General features: G+C 41.5%; 2 protein-coding genes across 5 annotated transcripts in view; both read left to right on the plus strand.

The window, feature by feature from the left end:
* esyt2b (extended synaptotagmin-like protein 2b) overlaps positions 1–8,736 on the plus strand; it is a 33,868-nt gene extending 25,132 nt beyond the window's left edge. For all 3 annotated transcript variants that reach the window (XM_030398614.1, XM_030398615.1, XM_030398616.1), the window contains 9 exons: positions 1,533–1,607; positions 3,761–3,847; positions 3,933–4,082; positions 5,682–6,034; positions 6,351–6,449; positions 6,682–6,813; positions 7,282–7,387; positions 7,510–7,559; positions 7,671–8,736. In XM_030398614.1, coding sequence (XP_030254474.1) covers positions 1,533–1,607; positions 3,761–3,847; positions 3,933–4,082; positions 5,682–6,034; positions 6,351–6,449; positions 6,682–6,813; positions 7,282–7,387; positions 7,510–7,559; positions 7,671–7,740 — 1,122 coding nt within the window. In that variant the 3' untranslated portion in view covers positions 7,741–8,736. The remainder of the gene's footprint in view (positions 1–1,532; positions 1,608–3,760; positions 3,848–3,932; positions 4,083–5,681; positions 6,035–6,350; positions 6,450–6,681; positions 6,814–7,281; positions 7,388–7,509; positions 7,560–7,670) is intronic.
* Positions 8,737–9,062: 326 nt separating this feature from the next.
* On the plus strand, positions 9,063–19,467 carry ncapg2 (non-SMC condensin II complex, subunit G2). 2 transcript variants are annotated; one of them, XM_030399063.1, is made up of 27 exons: positions 9,063–9,181; positions 9,422–9,549; positions 10,224–10,403; positions 10,547–10,661; positions 10,770–10,927; positions 11,022–11,156; positions 11,250–11,344; positions 11,421–11,577; positions 11,658–11,750; positions 11,830–11,955; positions 12,054–12,233; positions 12,448–12,600; positions 12,866–13,088; positions 13,167–13,264; positions 13,497–13,667; positions 13,751–13,821; positions 13,919–14,072; positions 14,182–14,355; positions 14,489–14,605; positions 15,541–15,693; positions 16,687–16,786; positions 16,951–17,144; positions 17,422–17,556; positions 17,692–17,795; positions 18,470–18,570; positions 18,668–18,767; positions 18,882–19,467. In XM_030399063.1, exons 2-27 carry the CDS (start codon positions 9,472–9,474, stop codon positions 18,931–18,933), a joined length of 3,417 nt encoding a protein of 1,138 aa, XP_030254923.1. In that variant the 5' UTR covers positions 9,063–9,181; positions 9,422–9,471; the 3' UTR covers positions 18,934–19,467. The 2 variants fall into 2 exon arrangements, with proteins under 2 accessions (XP_030254923.1, XP_030254924.1); XM_030399064.1 differs by having other exon boundaries at positions 13,500–13,667.
* Positions 19,468–20,526: the final 1,059 nt, after the last annotated feature.

Consider the following 20,526-nt stretch of genomic DNA (forward strand, 5'->3'; position numbering starts at 1 on the left):
TTACTTGCTCTTCTTTTAGGTCTTATAAGGGGTGGGTGAATAAATTGAAAGCTAATGGTGATCAGTAAATACATTTACTTTTTGAATAAAATATAAATTAATGGGAATAAAATACCTTGTAACTTTTAATATAAAACGGTTCAATTAAATGGACATAAACCATTGCTTTGTTTGTGCTGATATATTGCGATTAGAACCTCATACTGTGGACATCTCAATTGGGAAAACCTTTTGGTTCCATTCGCCATTTAAGAAGCCTTTGTTTTTTAATTTGAGCGCTGCCTCCACCTGCCCGTCGTCCACTGTGCCCATCAGCGACATCTGGACTCGATTATCTTCACCTCGTTTCTGTCTTTTTTTTTCCAAGTCACAGTGCAAATTCTTTCATTGTATTCATATATTTCTGGTTCATTTGATCTACTGACCTTACAACACGTTGTCATGGCAACAGTGGTAAACCCCAAGGAGTCTGCGTGAGCCCAGATCTCACTGATGGGCGTGGTGTAAGCTGGACAGGTGGAGGCCGCTCTCTATAATGAAATGCATCTTTAAGAATGGTGATGAATGAAAATGCAAGGCGCTAAAATGACCGCTATTCCGAACTGAAATGTCCACAGGAAGAAGTTCTAATCACAATATATATACATTTAATTGATGAGGAAAATTGTATTGTATTTGATTCCCGACAAATGATATTCCATTTAAAAACTAAAAATATTAAAATGATCAGCATTAGTTTTGAATAATTGTAATCACATCTCAGCCCTCATATTTGGGTATCACTTGACATCAAAATACAGTTTTAGAGAACTTTTGTGCAAACACAGTGAGGTCAACTCGAGTGTTTGCTGTCAGATCTGTGCAGACAAACTGCACAAAGAAAAGCTTTAGCACTTGAAGAAAGGAGGGAAAACAATGATATAGGTGTTGTTTATCCGACAGAAGTAGCAGTTGTAGAAACAGACCGATATTTTTAGTCCAATTAAGAACAAACAGAATATATTTAATGTGAAACGTTATAAGTGTCTACGTTTTTTGTTTTCAGTGAGGTTTTTTGGCATATCAACGAGTGAGATTGTGTTAATCAGCCTGCTCTCACAATGTGGAGCTTAATTCCAAAGCTGGTGAGAAATAGATGTCAAGTTTAAGCCACCCTCCACAGGAGAAAGGACGGGTTAAACGCGCAAGTTAAGACTTTCCCCCCGCCTTGTAGATATGTAGGCTATTATTATTCTGTAAGGGGTCCTGAATAATACTTAGCTGTCAAAACCCAGCATGCTAAATTTAGAAAGCAGAGGAGACAAAGCTCGGCAGTCTCCTTGGTAGCCTCTCTGCCTGCAGCCCTGCTTGTCAAACTGTATGGTAATGTTCCTTCCCCCCCTTTGAACTGCGGAGTCTCTCACCATTGTGTGCTTTAAACAGATTCTCAAGAAGCTGGTGTTTGAGTTTGGGTGTAATCATGTCGTCCGTTACATTTCTGCGTCGTGTGAGCACAATGGGCTAACACCCCTCTCTCTTTCATTCTCTAATAGTCTGCAAAGAAGAGCAGCAGTGAACCGAGTCCGTACGTCCAAATGACTGTGGGACACAAAGCACTTGAGAGTAAGGTGAGTCGTGTCCGTTAGCATTATTAGATTGTCAGATTTCACTCAGTATGAAAGGGGATTTTTTTTCAATTTCGGGTCGGCATCTGGACAGCCAAAGATTGAATACAGCAGTTACTATTTTTTACCAGAATATATATATCTCACATTTCTCGGCGCAAAGACGTATTTTAGTCCAACAGCCAGCACATTTTATTCTTTAACTGCCTGCCCCTGGATTTTTTATTACAGAACATTTCCATATTTCAGACTGTGGAGTTAAAAGAGAGACGTATTGACAGTTGTTGAAATAGTATTACAACCTCCGACACACCATTAAGTGTCAGCTAAAGAGCTGCCTCGCCGGCAGTAAGTGTGTTTGACAAGCCGTTTCTCAAAGAGTTCAAAAGGGAAATTATTCAGGAGGAGGAACAGCTTGAGTAAGACCAAGTTATTATTGATGCTGAGGGCTCACTGCGAGCATCTAATGGGTTTAAGAGGTTTGTTATATCAAATCCTTTTCACAGCAGTTATAAGATAAGTTAAATAGTCATTTTGTTAGAGCAAATTCAACATGCTTCATTCTCGCAGTTGGAGGCAAAACATTTGGGGATAGATGCTGAATTCATCTTAAAACCGAGCCGGGATCCAAAACTGCAGCAGACGGTCTCATTAGTTTCCTCAAAACTGTAATCTTAACCTCTGCCCACAGTTGGCTGCCCACGTAGCGGAATCTTAATGCTGCGTTATAGACAACCTGGTGCTTGAAAATCGCTGACGTACAAAGAAAAAGCACAGTGAAACGCCACTCAAAGTCCGAGTTCCTACCTGTAAACTCGGTGCAATTACAGACTTGATGAAGAGGCAGTTGTCTGACGTCACACAACAATGGCAGCACCCATAGGACGTATTTGTAGGCTAGAGAATAGAATACTCAGATTTGTTTCAGAGTAAACAAGTAATGTAGAATAAAATGCAGACGCAGAAATATCCACACATTCTTCGTTCTTCTCAAAACCCGGCTCCTACATTACCCACAGTGCCACTGAGTGACATCACTGGAGGCAGTTTACCAGATTACATGCAGCGTCCTCTGGAGCCACAAAAGGCTCGGTACTACCGTTTTTCACATATGCAGTAGTACTGTAATGTGTCAGATTGGTGGAGTTAACCCTTGACTTGTTACCTTTTACATGTAAATCAACTAGTATGTTCAACTTAACATATACTTTAAATCTAATTATTCAAGCAGGAGAATTTAATTTACGTCCAAGCTGTGGCGTCGTTCGGACCGCCCTCAAAACATTGTCTATGGAGAAAAATACAACACATTTTTAAGACTGAAATGCCTGAAATAGCATGTCCCTGCAGGATTAACTGTACCTGAGAGTGAGTTATTTTGGCAAACGCAGTCTGTACATGCCCACACTGAGGTTAAACCAAGCAAAACAAGTGTAAACACCTTTGCTGACCGACTGAAGTCCATGACTCGAAGACATCTTCATTTCGTGCTTGTTTCTGTGGCTTTCTGCCTTCAGTCTGGCCTCAAGTCAGCAACATGTTGTTTAGGACTGCGCTATTAAAATCTCCTCGGTCACTTTGTCTACAGTATACTGGTATGGTTGAATAAGCGGGAGATTGTGTACTGTATATTTGATATAAGGGCTGTGACTCCTTCACTGTGGACATCTTAAAAACACCCTCACCTCACAGTCATGGCTCCATTTAAAATCCAATTTGCTTAAGTAAAGGGACAAGCTGTGAAAACCTATTAAAGTCCCAATTCTTTTTTCATGGAAAGCAATAATGTGAAGAAACCCCATCAAATAGTAAATTATGAAACTCAGCAGAGAAGATAATCACAGGTTGTAAACATTGGGGATGAATGAAAATCATGCATTGAAACAAAAGTATATGCTTTTTTATGTAATATATACATATATACTATATAAGAAAGCATATACTTATACTCTATACATAATATGTAGTCAAGAAAATACGAGGACATACGCTGACTTTTGGTTAACAGTTTGCCTACAGTGTGTCAGCACTGTTATGATTCTGTAATCAAGTTCAATATTTTTTAATGACCGCTGAATGAATTGTGTTTTTCATTAGCTGCTCTCAGGCATCCTTTAATTTACAACTAACAAATGACCACCTGTCTGCCCGTAAAGATCCGGTTCAAGACCAAAGAGCCGCTGTGGGAAGACTGTTTCTCATTCCTCGTTCACAACCCGAGGAGGCAGGAGCTCGAGGTGGAGGTAAGGCCACACACATCTCAAACGTGCAAATTAAACGATGGCTGGCTTGTGGTTAAAGCAGATCCGCTTCTTCCCCACTGCGCAGGTGAAAGATGACAAGCACAAATGCACCCTGGGTAATCTGACGGTGCCTTTGAGCAGCCTGTTGCAGGAGGAGGACATGACGCTGACTCAGTGCTTTCCCCTCAAGAACTCCGGGCCCAGCTCCACCATCAAACTGAAGATGGCCCTGAGGGTAAGAAATGGACCTGCATGCTGGAGCACTCTGACATTATTCATTTTCAGGGAACCAGAACTGATGTTCAAGTTCTGCTGATTCAATGGGAACGGGCTAGAAGGCTGTGGTAACGGCAGCACAGTACATCTAAACTAATGTAGCCAAACAAGCAGTGCTGTGTCAACAATAGCATGAAAAGTGTTTATTGAATTCATAATATCCCTAATATTTTATGCACTCAGCTCAATTATATTTTGACTGGTAGCTCGGCCGTGCTTCCGCTTAGGAGCTGTAAGTGCATCTAGCTTTCCATCCTATCAAGGTTTCCTCACCAGGCTCGTACGCAGCGCCATGTCGGCACATTTACCCCTCAAGAGTCCTCATGATACTGGAAACAGTGAATCCTTGATGTCAGATAAATTTAAAGTTCCAATTTTTTGGGCCATGACTGTCAATTTGCAAAATATATTCAACAAAAAAATAAGATAAGACTTTATTGAGTGGGCAGAAACTAGTTTATAGAATAATCAGAGCGACCCCGACAGACACCGGCTGCAACATTAAAGTGACATTAGTCATCAGTGATTAAGTTTGGATAATATAACATATGTCATTCTGAAATAGGCCATTCTGCATGATGAGTTTGTACATGTAACAGAGTATTTCTACACTGTGGTATCACTACGTTTACTGAAGGAAAAGATCGTAGTACTTCTTCAACACGTGTTTTGGACTTCACAGAGCTCATTAATTCTATAAGGGTTCCTTCACCTCAGTAACCAGTAAATAAACGAATAAAACAAAATAGAATGAAAATGTTCTCACTGCCTCCATTTAGACACTTCCGGTAAATGTCTCTAACATTTCAGGGATAAAAAAGAGATGAATAACAACATTTCTGTCCAGAAACAGTGCCATGCTTACTCTGGACAATCCACATCCACACCACACAATGCGGACATTTCGTGTTGGTACGACTTTCTACTGAAGACACAGGACCAGTTTAACCCCTGAACTCAAACATTCACTCATTACATAAAGGTGCTTTGCCACGACTTGATACAAATCAAATATTGATATAGTCATTTAAACCACACTGCCCTTCTGGAAACGGCAACAAAGCACATTCTCTTTTACTGAATCATCAAACTGATCAAATAGAACTATGACTGCTGCAGTGACAGCCATTGACCTTTCTATATTGAATCACAGCCAGCTTATCAAGATTCATAAGGGATATTCAGAGAGGGAAATGGCTTTACAGGCGTATTGACCGCTTTTTTTAAGAGCCACGGCATGAAAATAGATAGCAGCATAAAGACAGATTTGGCCAATGTGCTGAGTGAAAGTACCTGAAATTTAAAGGCAGCATCAACAGTTTTAAGACCACTTTACTGTAAAAGATTAGGCTCTCTGACCATGCAGTGCTCAGTAACAAATCAGAGGATTGTAACCAGCCACATCGCCAAATCCTATATAAAAACCTTCATTAGTTGAGTATTTTTTTAAAATTTTTTTTTACCTCAGTTGCAGTTTTTTGACAGGCCAAACTCAATCCAGTAAATAGCTATAGTTCTTATCCATCATTTCCAGTAACGCCCTCCTGTCTTTCCACAGATCCTGTCCCTGGAGAAACAGGTGTCCTCGGACCTGCCCTCCTCCGTCCAGGTCAAGAAGTCGAGTGTGCCACAGCCGGCCACAGCCCCCTTCCAGAGACGATCGGTCTCAGATTCCCCCTTACCTCCACCCACGCCTCCACCGCCTTTAAACGCTTCCACCTTCACCCTCCAGCAAAGGGACGGCGAGCCGTACTCAGCCAGCCCTCTCCGCAGTGTCTCCAACCTGAGCACCTGCATGTCCAGCTCCCAGAAGCACCTGTCTCACAAGGAGTCCACGCCCAGCCTGGCCTCGGATATCTCGCTGCCCTTCGCCACCCTGGAGCTTCAGCAGAGGCTCCGTCAGCTGCAGAAGTAATCGCACTTACGATACATTATTTTTATAGCAATTTACCTCCAACTGTTCCCGGCTCTCTTGATTTATTGCCCCCCATTCCACAATTTATTTTCCGGCTTTGACTTCTTTCTTCTCCTTATTTCAGGGTCTAAGTTCTGTAGTTGCCACTAATGGAATGTCATCATGATTTTTTTTTTTTTATTTGTATCTCAATGAATATTTTATCTGACTACCTGTCAAGCTCCCCACCCATCCCTCCCTGAATCATCAATGCTGTACAAATGAAGCTGCAGGCTCTGGAAGTGACACTGACTTACTCTGGTGTGTTTATAGCGGCTCGGCGCCGAGCCAGTTCCCCCTGGGCGAGGTCCAGCTGACGGTTCGACACAGCTCTCAGAGGAACAAACTCATTGTTGTGGTCCACGCTTGCCGGTGAGCTCCACAGCTGACATCATTCTCTGCATTTTAATTTTTGCTGTTTGGAAGATAGACTTCTTTTTCATTCGTCCTTGTCTTCTTGGCCCAAGTCTCAGACGATTATTGTAATTCATGCATAGTGATTCTTCAGTATCCAGATCCTCTTGAATGAATAGGCACCATAAACCTAAACAATGTGCGCCTGGCAACATTTGCAGTGAAGCAGTTTTGTCCCGTGTGTCCTCAGAAACTTGATAGCCTTCACCAAAGATGGTTCAGATCCCTTCATCCGCCTCTACTTGCTGCCTGACAAGAGCCGGACAGGGAGGAGGAAGACGGGCACGATAAAGAGGACCCTTAACCCCGTTTATGATCAAACGTAGGTTTGAATAGTATTAAGATGTCATGCTTCAATGTTTCTTTCCTTTCTTGGAGGTTTATTGCAGTGACACCCAACTTAAGACCCACAATAGGGACCATTTTCACGATGACGGGTTCAATCAATACGCGGGTGGTGTCATTTCTGGTAGCCATTACACTGTGCAATCAGTATTTACTTCGGAGTGATAGTTAAAGCAAAAAGGTTGTTAGTTGCCAGTTTAAGTCAGCAAGTCAAACACGAGTTTTGGGACTTTATTCATTTTATCTAATTAAAGTTATTCATGTTTGTTTATGTGCTGGCAACTCGCCTCTTGTAATATTTCAAACGTGCCCCGCGGGGAAAGCAAGTTGAATATCTCCTAGTTTATAGGTTTAGAGATGATAAATGTTTATAACTACCGCAGGGGCAATTATTTGGCGTCATAAAATCAGTATGAAATGTGTGTGTGTGTGTGTGTGTGTGCAGGTTTGAGTTTAGTGTTTCGATGGTGGAGCTCCACAGAAGAACTCTGGATGTAGCAGTGAAGAACGGAGGGAGCATCCTGTCCAAACATAAAGGGCTTTTGGGAAAGGTAAGTCCTCCAGCTTCCTGTTCCTGGCTCTTATTATGAGTGTCCTGCAGCAGAGTCCGTCCCGAGCACTCCTTCGAGTCCGCAAACTTAATTTCCTCTCTCCTTTTTGTTTGAAATTGCAGGTGCTGGTAGATTTAAGTGGGGAGGATATCTCAAAAGGATGGACACAATGGTAATACTTTGCTTTATCTTTGCCCTGTGCAGCTGTGACAGAGTTATTTTGGTAATCAACAGCATTTTTCCATGTTTAAAGCTGTATTTTCTTTCTCATTTTCCGCTGCAGGTACGACCTGACTGAAGATGGTTTGTCGTCTCAAGCATTAAGAAGTATTCACGACCCCCTCCTCTTATAGTGAAACACGCCTCTCCGCTGTAATATCTTGTTAATAAAAGGGCACATCATTTTGTTTGTATTCATGTACATTTTTCCATTTCATTTACGGCGTTTATTTCAGCATGCGAGACGTTTTTCAAACTTTTCCGGTCATCATCTTCATTAAGGATCATGACTGGAGGACGTGACATATTGCAGTGTGTTGAAGCACACTAACTGCCTTGTCTCTGTTGTGTTTTTAATGTAAATATCAAGTTGCTCATGTATAGTTACAAGACTTTGCAGGGGTTTCCGAGGCATTTTTTATTTCATTACGTCACATTATATTAAAATCTGTCTTGCTCTCTGTCCAGTTTGTTCGAATGGGACAAATTATGTTTTTGTTGACTGAGGAAAAAAAAAAACTCTTACCAAAGGAACAGATGCAATCACAAAAGTAGGCTCGAGTAGCGGTCTTGACTTTGGTATGTTTTTGTGTCATGAGTGTTATTTGACAGTTTACCTCTTCTTGCTCTTTATGCTTGATTGCGAAAACAATGGAATGCACATATGCAACGAATAAAACGACTGCTCTGTACATTTTTAAGAGGACTTTGTGCAATATTGTTTGTTCTGAACTGAAGACCTGGGGGGGCATTTTTCTAGGGCTATGAACAAGCGCTGTGTAGTATGAACAATAAAAGAGGATACTTGAATAAGGGTTTGATCGTTGTTCAAACCAGACGGGGGTCGAGCAAACGGAATAATACGAGCGGAGATGAATGTTATTGCATTTTGGGAGCAGGGATGCCAGGACGTGTTAAGACGACACAGCTACTGTATGACATGGGCTTGTAGATGTTTTGCCATGCGATCATAACTGTTTGTCCGAGCGTTTAAATACTTTTCTTGTTATATATCCTGTGCCTTAAAAAAAAAATGCTGTGTAATTTTTTTGCCTTCCTAATGTTATTATTTTGAATGATATGATGCCTCATGGGTTTTGAAGAATAAATGGTTTCTCTTGTGAAAAATGCTCTCTTGTTGTTCCATGGATTAATTCCAGCCCAAGTATGACACATGCGGGTTTTAGCGTGTGTGTTGCCGAAGCGCCCTGAAGCAAATCACTGAATTCCACCTTGCAGTATAATTTCCCTTGAGAATTTGGGTTGAATCGATAAGGGGGACTTCTAACATGAATAATACAGAGGGTGCAACTACAACACAGCTTTACAAAGAACTGTGGCCCTTGTAAAGACGCCACAACCTGTTAGAGGCGCACATCATATGCAGTGATTCGTCGCCATCTTGTGGCGGATGAGCAGAACGATGCTGTGAGGCCTGCGTCAACAGTTGACGCACGACGTCATGATGCACGGCACGTAGCTAGCTGGCTCGACCTCATCCAAATTTGCGCGGGTTTGCTGCTGTTATGGGTGGCTGTCATCTGGCTGTGGTCGGCTGAAAAACACAAACAAAGGGTGAATATTGAAGTTATTGACTCATGTTTTATGCTGTAATGACTACAAGTCATGATAGTACAAGTACCGGCGGACAGAGTCGGAGTGACGGTCGCGAATAACACATTTAACGCTAACGACAAACGCACTGCCATATTTGTTTTGATCTCGCCACAGGAGCGTGAGTCGGCTAACTTAGGTTAGCTTGTTAAATAAGTGTAAGCGCTGATATTAACGTTACTGTGTGTTTTCTCTTTGCAGGTTTACTGGGAATCTTTGCCCTGCTTGTTGTCGCTTGGAAAGCCGGAAACATGTCGAAGCGAACGGCGTTTTTAGAAGCCGCCTGCAAGGAAAATGTGGAGGACTTCCTTCGCTTTATCCAGCTTCACGTAAGTAGCTTCTTATTGGTGTAACATCATATGGATGTGTTACACGTTAATGGATGACTTTTAAAAAAGTTAAAACTGGAGGTATAATATCAATGCCACCACACATGTCAGTACAACACTTAACGATTAAGGAAACCCATAAAATAGAGTCTCCAAAATGACCATTAGTTGAATCAAACCTCTGAAACTGTTTAATGAATTTAAGCTTTTATTGCCGGGCTGTTGTATTGTTTGAAAATAGACTTGTACATGTAAATGGGTCATTTAAAGTCCTGAATTTATATATTTTGTGTATTTTACTGTGAGCTTCTCTTATACTAGTTCTCAGCAATAAACCTTGATCATGTCTCAAACTCTCCTTGATTTTAAGAGAACTGGGTCTGAAAAGTTGTTGAAAAGTCCTTTTGGTGTTGAAGAAGGTTTGGGATTCCTGCCAAATATATATATCTAAGAAAAATGTCTAAAGAGACTCTACAGTCTTTTTTCAAAGTCTATGATTATTACATATATGAAAAATGCGCATTTGACTGTTTCAGTAAGTCACATTTCTCTCGTATTTGATTGTTTAATTAATAACATTTAAAATAAATGTATTTAAATTTTCCAATGTTTTTTTTAGCTGTCAGTATGTCTCAAGTTGTGCCTCTCTCCCTCTCGTCTGTCTCACTGAGCAGAAGGACAAAACGGAGCCTTTTGATGTGGAGGAGGTGGTGCAGGAGATGCCAAGAGCCCAGAGGCAGACTCTGTGGGGGAAACTGGCTTCACTCCTTCAGGACGTCCTGCAGGAGCTCCCTCCAGAGCGCTGGGACAGGGGCAGGGAGGAGGGTATGGAAGAGGAGTCAGCTCTAGATCCTGTGAGTTTATCAGTGATTATCTTCACAGTTGTAGCGTGTTCTGTTGGTACTCTGTTGCTTTTGAATTCGTTTTTTGAAAAGAGCTGCATTACTGTTACTTTCATATGATCTGCATGTACTACTTGTATTCACTTTTCCTTCAGAAACATGCCATGGCAGTTGTGGATGGCGTGACACTCGTGGCTGCAGTGTCCTTAAATGTCCTACAAGATGGTGACACCTACACTGCCCTCCTTGAAATTGCCAACAGGCTTCATGGTCGGTGCCTTGTGAATCTTTCTCTCTATTAAAGTTGATGTGTCTTCAGGTGGATAGTTGTTTTATCCTTCATGAGATAAATCTTATTTTTCTGTGTCTTTCCCCCAGATGTTCTGGTGTTGCTGCCTGTCTCAGAGGCACCTCTTCAACATCATATCCACACGCTGTGCGAGGCCTGGTGGAAGAAGGACCTGACGGACAAAGAAAAGCTTGGTCGTACCGCTTTCCTCATCGCTCTGCAGAAAAGCTTCATTTTGAAGAAACCAGTCAGTATACCACCTCAGTTATGTTTCTGATAGATCAATATTTGGCCTTTTTCTGTGGACTTAAACATTTTCATCATTCATCTGGTGTTGTCAGGGTGCTGAGATCCAAAGAGTGTGGAGTCTTCACGATGTGCTGTTGAGTCTGGACTACACGTCAGAAGACAACAAGCAGATTGTCGACTTGTTGCTTCAGTGCTTTCACCGTCCTATTTACATTAGAAACGATGATGTGAGTAGTTTGTGTGTCTCATCAGCTGTCTCTGTTTTTTGTTGTGGCTTCGTCACTGAGCTGTCAGCTTGATTGTGCATTTTCTCTTCACAGGGGAAACGATTCCTGGTGTTTCTTTTCAGTTGGAATGTCAACTTCATCTGGGTTATTCATGGCACCATCAAAAACCAGCTGGAGTTTTATAGCAAGTAAGACACTTACTTTATTCTCATTGTCAGTTTTTTCTTTTTGCTCTTTCCTACTAAATTGCTCTCCCCCGTCCAGGACCATGACGACTCATATTATGGAGATCTACTTCAGAGCGTGGAAGAAGGCCAGCGGGGACTTCCTGGAGCAGATTGAGAGCTCGTGCATTCAGGATTTTATGCAAAACGCGATCTTCCTTCATCGTTCTTCTCCTGTCCATGCCAAAGTCCGACAGGTGGACTCATTACCTTCTGTCATGATTTGCATACTATATTGTGTGGAGTTATTATCTGATCTCCTTTCTCTGTCATGCAGATTGTTAGCTATTTCCACTCAAGGAAGGGCTGTCACGCAGTGGACAAGATGCTCCACAATCTCTACAAGCCTATTCTTTGGAAGGCTTTAAGTGTAAGGATGCCGATATTTTAACATGCCCATTTGTTAGTATTTTATTCTTGTCTAATGTGTTTCTGTTTGATTCCCTCAGGCTGCAAACTTTGAGGTGCGCGCAAACGCCACTCTGCTTTTTACTGAGGCCTTCCCGATCCACGACCCGGATCAGAGCAACCAGAACATAGATGAGACCATTCAGAAGCAGCTGGACGCAGCAATGGTGAGAGACTCTGAAGCCGCTCAGATACTTTTTTACCTCAAAAAAGGCAATTTAGTGAAAAATATCAAAATAATAAACCACCTGTGTGTCATCCTCAGGGCCTTCTCGAAGACACCCACCCCACTGTACGCTCCAATGCCACCCTGGGGGTCTGTAAGATCCTTGCGAAGTGCTGGGAGCTCCTCCCTCCTACAATCATCACAGACTTCCTGAAGAAGCTGGTGTTTGAGCTGGCAGCTGACAGCAGCTCCCCTGATGTCCGCTGCTCCGTCTTCAAGGTAGAAAATGTAGAAATGTAGGAGATTGTAGAGATAGATTACAATATTTCCAACGATCTCAGCTGGGAGTGATGTAATCATAACAGTAATTTGGGATTTAGGGTTGGAAAATCTTAAGCATGATTGTCACTGCAGGCATTATTAACATGACTGGTTTTATTGGCAGTAGACGGGATATTGAACGACTTGTGGTCTGTGTCCTGCTTCTCCCCAGTGTCTGACTATTGTCTTGGACAACGCCCTCAGCCATCCACTGTTGGAAAAACTCCTGCCTACTCTCAAATACAGCCTTCACGACAACTCGGAGAAAGTCCGCACAGCTTTCCTTGACATGCTTATCAAGGTGAAGGCAGTCCGTGCTGCCAAGGTACCGTCTCTTTTTGCTTTATACGTCGTCGCAAATAATAACATCAGCAGGCTCTTACTGTTGCTGATGTTGTCTTGTCTTAGTAGCAGTTTTGAAATGTGTGTCTCTTCATTTATTTGATTGATAGAACTATTAAAACTAAACAGTTTTTTGGCCTCTAAACTGGGAATTCAGTTGAGTCAAATTGAGACACAGTGTATTTACAAGATGCAGGTTAAAGGTTGAAGGTGTAAACAGACGCTTCTTCCTGTGTACCACTCTCCAGTTTTGGGACGTGTGCAACATGGACCACCTGCTCGCCCGCCTGGCTATCGATTCCCATTCGGTTTCCAAGCGCATTGTTGATCTTCTCTTCAAGTCCTTCTTCCCCGTCAACGAGTCGGACCGGGAGTGGTGCTGTCGCTGCATCACCCTAATCCAGATGAACCCCATGGCTGCCAGGAAGTTCTACCAGTTTGCCCACAAACACACAGCCCCCACTAACATAAGTAAGGGATTTTAACACTGAACGGAAGTTATTTTGTATGTCGCATTTCTTGAAATTCTTCCATTCTATTCTTTTCCAGTAAAGCTGATGTTGGCCATTCGCCGTGTTCTGAACAGCTGCATCCAGACTGACTTTGACCAGACAGACATTAATGAGAGCAACAAGGAGAACAGCGCAGTAAGAAAGAGTTGACAGAACATATTATATTTGTATCAATATTTGTTGTTGTTCAATAAAACAGATAATTATCTGTAACTGCTACTCCACAAACTAAACTTTGAGATAATCAGATTGAAACTGCCGTATTTCATTAATCTAACCCATAATAAGATTAGGGATGAGATGGAAAAGCACGATTTCAAATTGTGTGTTTGAGTTTATAGAGGTCTAAAGTAGAGTTTGATCACAGCAGGCTGAACCTCTGCTGGGAAAAGACATGGTCATTGTGTCCCGTCTGCTGGAAGTCGTGGTCATCCTGTGGAAAAGTGTTGAGAAGGCCTTGAGACAAAATGAAGAGGCCCAGAAGTACACGTATGCCAAGTTTGGAAATGTCATTGCCAAGTATTTCCAGACCTTTGAGGTACTTCAACCTGCATGTGCTATTGTTTCTCTTTCTCAGTTATTCTTTCAACACTGTTAAATATGTCTGGATTTGTTTTCCAGGATGATCAGTGTACAGCTCCTCTTGTACAACTGGCCTCATTCATGCCTCCAGCTACAGTTCCAACATTCAGGTGTCTCAATCTCATTCTGATTTTCACCTTTTCTTTCCTGTTTTACTGACTCTGTCCTGTCTAACCTGCCTCTTTCATCTCGCTCTCGTGTCTTCAGCTGCGGCGTCCTGTCCAGACTGAGGAGATTGGAACCAGGAGCTGCGCCCTCACAGTACAGCCAGCTGTTGGACTGCATCTGCAGCTGGGGCCAGGTTGCCGACATCCTGGAACTCGTCACTGATTGGCTCTCAGAGGCTCTGCCAAAGCAAGGGGTCAGTAAACACAACACCGAAGAGCTCTCACTTGGACATGAATGTATGAAACTGATGTAAGGTTTATGAAAATGTATAGATTTAATCTAAAACTTCCTTCTAACTTCAGGACAAGGCGAACGCCAATCGAAAGGTGCGTATCCAAGAGACCGTGGAGGCCAAACCAGAGTTGGCGCTGGTCTACCTGGAGTACCTGTTCAGCCACACTTCAACACGAGAGAAAGTCCTGGCTCTTGGTGAAAGACCACTGAAGCAGCTCCATACAGCTCTGGGAAACTGGAGGGTATGTTGGAAACCATTCATAGTGTATCATTTGTTTGTAGAAGCATGATAAAGCATACCTCACCCTTGATATATAAATATATTTTATATTTTGACTTGTGAGATCTGAGTTGGTGTGATATTTATCTCCACAGTCAGTGCTGTACACTCACCTGAGCGCCACCACAGAGGATCCTAAAAGTCCTGATGTCGAGACGGCACTCAAAGTCTTTGTGTACCACGGCCGCCTCGGCGCACATCTGCAACATAGTGTGAGTTTGTCGTAGTGAACATGTTCCGCTTTTCTTCCTTGTCATCCCACTTTCAGTGATATTTATCCAGTGGCCACGCCTGCTCGCTCCATGTTTAGTGTAGTTATTTCCTTTGTAGTCATAGCCGTCCACTTCAACAGTCAGGGACTCAATTCTGCATGAAACCAATCAGAACTATTTCTATAATTGATTGCTCTTTTCGAAACAGTGCAGCACATTCTCATGTTTCAGCTTCTAAATTGGCAGGATGTGCTGCCTCTGTTTGACATGTATAATACTAAATCAGAATCAGCCAAGTATTGATTTGATAAGACTGATTTCATAGACCAAATGATAAGATCAGGGTTTGTACGGGTGCTTGAAATACTTGAAAGTGCTTGAATTTCAATGTTGCGATTTCAAGGTCTGAAAAGTGCTTGGATTTTAGTTTAAGTGCATGAAAGTGCTTGACATTATAACTCTGTGTCTTTCACAAAATTGGGATCAGACTGGATAATTAATTTCTGAAGTTTTTGCTATTATGAAACATAATTTTAGATGTTTACAGCATAATACAATGTACATAATTGTGATAAAAAGTGAAGAAAAAAATCACGAATATATATATTCCTGTAGATACGTATTTTACCCCAGCAATAAGGTGCTGGAAAATATTGAAAATGACCCTTAAAAGTGCCTGAAAAGTGCTTGAATTTGACCTTGAAAAATGTGTACGAACCCTGTAAGATAATTTCTACATTAATTGATGATGGAAACGATCATTAGCCTCTGCCCTACAGTAGGTGTTGAAGCAAGGAAGAGTACTAATAATAGTCTCTTTTATTCAGATGACTGATGTTTCTGAGCCAGTTGGCCTTAGTGGTATATTTTGTTTTCCTGTATCCAAATATAAATTGTTTTCCTTCTAGAAATATAACAGTTTTCTTCTTCCCTAGTCCTCAGAGGGTCGAGAATACCTCCTGTCTTTAGAGCATGTGGCAGCGTGGATAGCTGAGAGGGTGCTGCCCTTCCTGGCTAAACGTCCCAGCGATGATGAAGAGGATGAAGAGAAGGAGAAGTCTCCACCACTGGCTACAAAGATAACTGAGGTGAGCTCTAATATTACTCATGAAAACACATATTTACGTAAATGTTTTTGGTAGAGGACTGGGAAATAAATAATTAATTCAGCCAAAACAAATATGTGAACATAATGTCTGTTGAGCCTTTCCAGACAATAATTAGTGGAAATAAAATGACCTGCTGGGTATGTGAGGCTGCAGGACGCACCAGCATTTAATTTGGGCAAATAGAGAAAATGTGTGTGGTGTCCAATTAAATATCATAAATGTGTGATTGAGGCAGCCAAGGTGGGAACATTGATCATGATCACCACACAGACCAGCCTCTCAGTACGGGACATTTTACGATTCTTCTGATGCCCGTTGACACCGAACATAATAGTGCAGCTACTTTTATCTGTGAGGTCTTTTTACGATGGATGTAGATCGTATGGATAGATGGACGGTTGGAGTGCATCTCTATTTCCTAAACAATCATATTTCTCTGCTGGAAATCTTGTTCATAAATGGGCAGCTTTGGTTTTTGTCTGACTCATTCTCACCCTAACACAACTCCTGTTCCGAGGCTGTAGATGGAAAACACAGTTAGGTTGTTATCAGGAACATTACGTTTTATGAAGCCTTTTTTTCTTCCTGCTTCCAGGACTTTCTGTTCTGCTTGGTAAATTTAGACTCCTCATAGATTGTTCTGCTCCACTCCGCGCGCACACGCACACACACACACACACACACACACACACACACACACACACACACACACACACACACACACACACACTCTCTTGGCATGCCTCCTCTTGCTCATACACTGAAATGGGCTTATTGTCTTTAATTGTGCTATTTTTCTTCCGCCTGTCACCACATGGTTGCTTCGATTAGATACAAAAAAAATTACTGTGATAATAAAATAAGAAGAAACAGTGGAAATTAACTTACTTGGCTTTCTCTCAGACATGGTGTCATCTCTGATTGTTGTTGAGTTGTGTTTGTCTTCATGGTGACGATGATGTGTTCTGGCAGAGCTTCCTGACAGTGTGCAGAGACGTTTTGCTTGTTGGCCTGGGCGACGACACGTTCAAGGGTCAAATGCTCCACCTGTGCTCACTCACCCTCCTGTCAGGTGAGTGTTTCAAATGTCTCGTTTAAGTGATGTCACAGCAAGGGTACCCGTACACAGCACTGAAGAAGGAAAATGCAGTTTGATATAACTAAAAACGTGACAGAAGCTTTTATTTCTGTGCTGTCGCATGATGTTTAGTTTTACCTGATCTGACATCTTTGCAGAGGCCGGCTACCTGTGCATTCCTGCAGTGCTCCCTATTTTGAAGGAGGTGGCAGACAGTTTTGCACCTGACCAGGCTCAAGAAAATGAGGAGGACCCAACCACTGTCATGCTGGGCGTGGTGGCCAACATCTTCCACAAGATTATCGAGCTCCTGGTTCGCCGTCTCAGGAAGGAACCAGAGGAGGGAAAAGAGGTAGAAATTTTAACTCCAAGTGTGTTGATTTATTTCTTCAGGGTATGTACAACGTCTTGAGTCTGCAGGTACTTGAAGCATCTTCAGATCATTTTTTATAAATGTTACACCTTAATTAGTCTTAAATGTGAGTCTGTGAGGTCCAAGTTGCCACTGACATTTAATCAGATTTTATCTATATTTATCTTTGAATTTCTTTATGTCAGGATCATCCACATTTCTGATGTGATTTATCTTTAAAAAAAGAACAAAAACTGTCTTTTTTTCCCTGACCCAGCTGTGTCAGTCCGCCCTTCCTGCCCTGACAGACTTCCTCCAAGTGGCTCAGGCCTGGGACACGGCGCCTCTCAGCGGAGTCTTCTCGACTCTTTTCGCTGTCATCGTCGTGGAGCAGAGTCATTTGCTTCAGAAGGTACGAGACGCAGCATTTGTCTTATAGCAATATCCCGCACGTCCCCGGGTATGATAAGGGACTTGAGCGATTACATTCGTGAGCAATTCAATTAAGGGGATGATGAATGCTGCTGCTGTGCTCTCATTTTTAAAGATTACCCATCCTGAGGAGGTGATCACCCCAGAGTCAGTGGAGGACATGCCTCCTCTGCCCAGCATCCTACTGTCTGTCATCCTCAAATCACCCTCTGTAACCAGGTAAATATCCTCTGTCCTCTTCCTCTTATACACACTAACAAGGGCCAACTAAACACGCAGCTCAGACCCTGTTCAGGTAATAACATCTGTCCTCAACTGACATCCAGTATGGAACAAGAAGAAGCCACGACAACTCAAAACACACTGTCTGATTTCCACTGTCATGCAAATTACCCGTGTAGGTTCTTTTACCGCAACATCCCCAGACTCCTAAGTTGTTTCTGTTTGTTGCTGCATCGCTGCCCTAGCTTGTCTGGTTCTCGCCTACCTACATTTAGCAGCTCTTTCAACACACTTTTATTTCACCATTTACATCTCTAAGTTTATTAAAGAAGACCATGTTTTATTGGTAAACATGCTTAATTCTAGAAATAGAGTAAACAGTAACCAGCATAGGCATCTTCTTTTGACTCCCTTAAAAAAATCGCCTAATTTTGTAAGGCTTTGCGTTAGGAGGAACTTCATAAACTTTGCAAAACAGTGTGACACATTCTTAATTATTTGGGCCTTCTTCTTCTTCTTCATTCAGCAAATGTCATACATTTACCACACATATTTGAATAAAAAGATAAACATTGTCTTTTGTCCCAGCAATTGACATGTTTATTTGCATACAGTTGACCTACACATGATTAAAGTTACATCTGTGTCCGTCCTCTGAATGTTTCTTTCAGGGCGTTTTTGACAGAGGTCAGCTCATCTGTGGACTCGGAGGCCATCAGCAGTCTGAATGAAGTGGCCGCCATCCTGCGCGTCTTGGCGGTCATCAAACACGGTGAGTTCACGTGATCCCAATTTTCAGAATCGTGTTTTTCTTGCCGTAAAGATAAATCAGTTTGTTTTATTTCGCACATTGTTTTTAATTTCATTAGTGGGCCAGTTTAAAGGGGCCTTGAAGAGCGCTGCCACGTCTGCACAGCAGCAGCTTCACACACACGCAGCCGCATCAGTAGACGGCGGCGACATCCAGAGGTGAGTGGAAGGAAAAATATGTATTTATTTTAGACAGTATGTTGATAAATAAATTAATGGTTTGGGGATTATGAATTGTAATGCCCAACGTTTCATCCTTTCTTTTTACCACAGGGTTATTTATGAATCTTCTGTGAAGACCTTGAATGAAATTCTGGATTTATAAATTGACCTCTTCGACGTGTATATCTGCTTCACATTTGTATTTTATGAAGCTGAGAAGAGCTGTAAAATATCTACTCTTCTGTGGGAATTACAGACTTCCAATCACTGGCAGTGGAAATAATGACAAAAATGAATATTTTAACTTCACTGATGGGCTTTTTAAAACATATGGTTTGGATTAAAGCTGAGGACTTGTGCGTGTCTGTTACTATGTTTTTCCAGATTGGCCCCACTTCTCTCAGTTTTTTTATTTCTTGATGGCACACATTGCTCAAGTCTTCTCTCTCAGGCTCTGTGCATTGATAATGTTAAGAAATATTGATTGTGTACTCCAGACTGAAGGAGTACCATTTCATATATTGAACGGCATTCTCACCTCCACTTCTATTTTTTTTTTTTAAAAACAGTTTCATATGAAATGGATCTATTTTTTCATGTTTCACTTGTCTGTGTTTATATATCTGTTTGTCTGTCGGCATGTAAGCTTCAGTGTGCTACTAAAAAGAATAAAACAAACGGCATCAATCAACCTTAACCTGATGTGTATTTCTTTCTCAGATGTTTTTCTTGCCTGTACAGCAGTTTGCCAAGTAATAACACTGAGCAAACAAGCAATAAATCATCCTCTCTTCAGTCCTGAAGTTGAATAGCATCCATTTTAAGAAATTTGCATACTGTTCTGCTTTTATCAGTATTTGCGATTGTGCACCAAAGGGACACAAAGTCAGAGGTTTTATCTGATTTGTAGCTTCAGGAAAGAAGGGAGCAGGTCACCATTAAATCACTGTCCTGGGTGTGTAGATTATATTCAAATATTTTTTGGAATATTGTTTTTTTCTGTCACTTCTTTTCTATTATTTGACAGCTGCAGATTAAGATGTTACTAAGAAAACATGATGGGTTTGTTAAATATGTTGCAAGGTCAAAGATGAAGCTACCTAATAGTACATAAAGTAAATATTAACTGCTTCAACAATGCAATAATGCACCAGTTCGCAACACATTGACATGATAGAGACAACACAAAACAAGCACCTTTTATCCTTAATGTACATTTTGCTGCAGAGTTTTTACTGCAGGACTTGAGTATATTTACACTCTATTAATGCTACAATACCAAAAACGAATAATTACCTGCTACTCACAACCGATCCTGATAAGATTACTGATAATGTAGCACTTTTTTAAAATTTTAGACAAAGAAAAGCTCATATGTAGATGGTAAAGACAGATGATTTAAGATTCCTGTTTATTGGTGGATCACAAACAAAAATCTAATGTGCAAACAGCCTCTTACTGTTTGGTAAATGATCGACTGGAATTTCACAGATACCGATTAGAAATGTCCTAATGCCGGGCTAATAATTTGTTGGTCAGATACATAATGTGCATCCCTGCTACTTTTATGTGAGTAAAGCATCTGAATGCTTCACCACCAGTTATATGTTTCAGATTTTTCCATTTTGGTATCCTTATGTACATCATCTCTATATGAATTAATCTATTTAGGTTCTTTATACGTGTGAAATTAAATGTGTGGCCGTCTATAATCTTTTATTTTGACAAGTTAATAACGTGCCACTCCCTGTTTAGA

This window comes from Sparus aurata, chromosome 19 (assembly GCF_900880675.1).
Source record: "Sparus aurata chromosome 19, fSpaAur1.1, whole genome shotgun sequence".
NCBI lineage: Eukaryota > Metazoa > Chordata > Actinopteri > Spariformes > Sparidae > Sparus > Sparus aurata.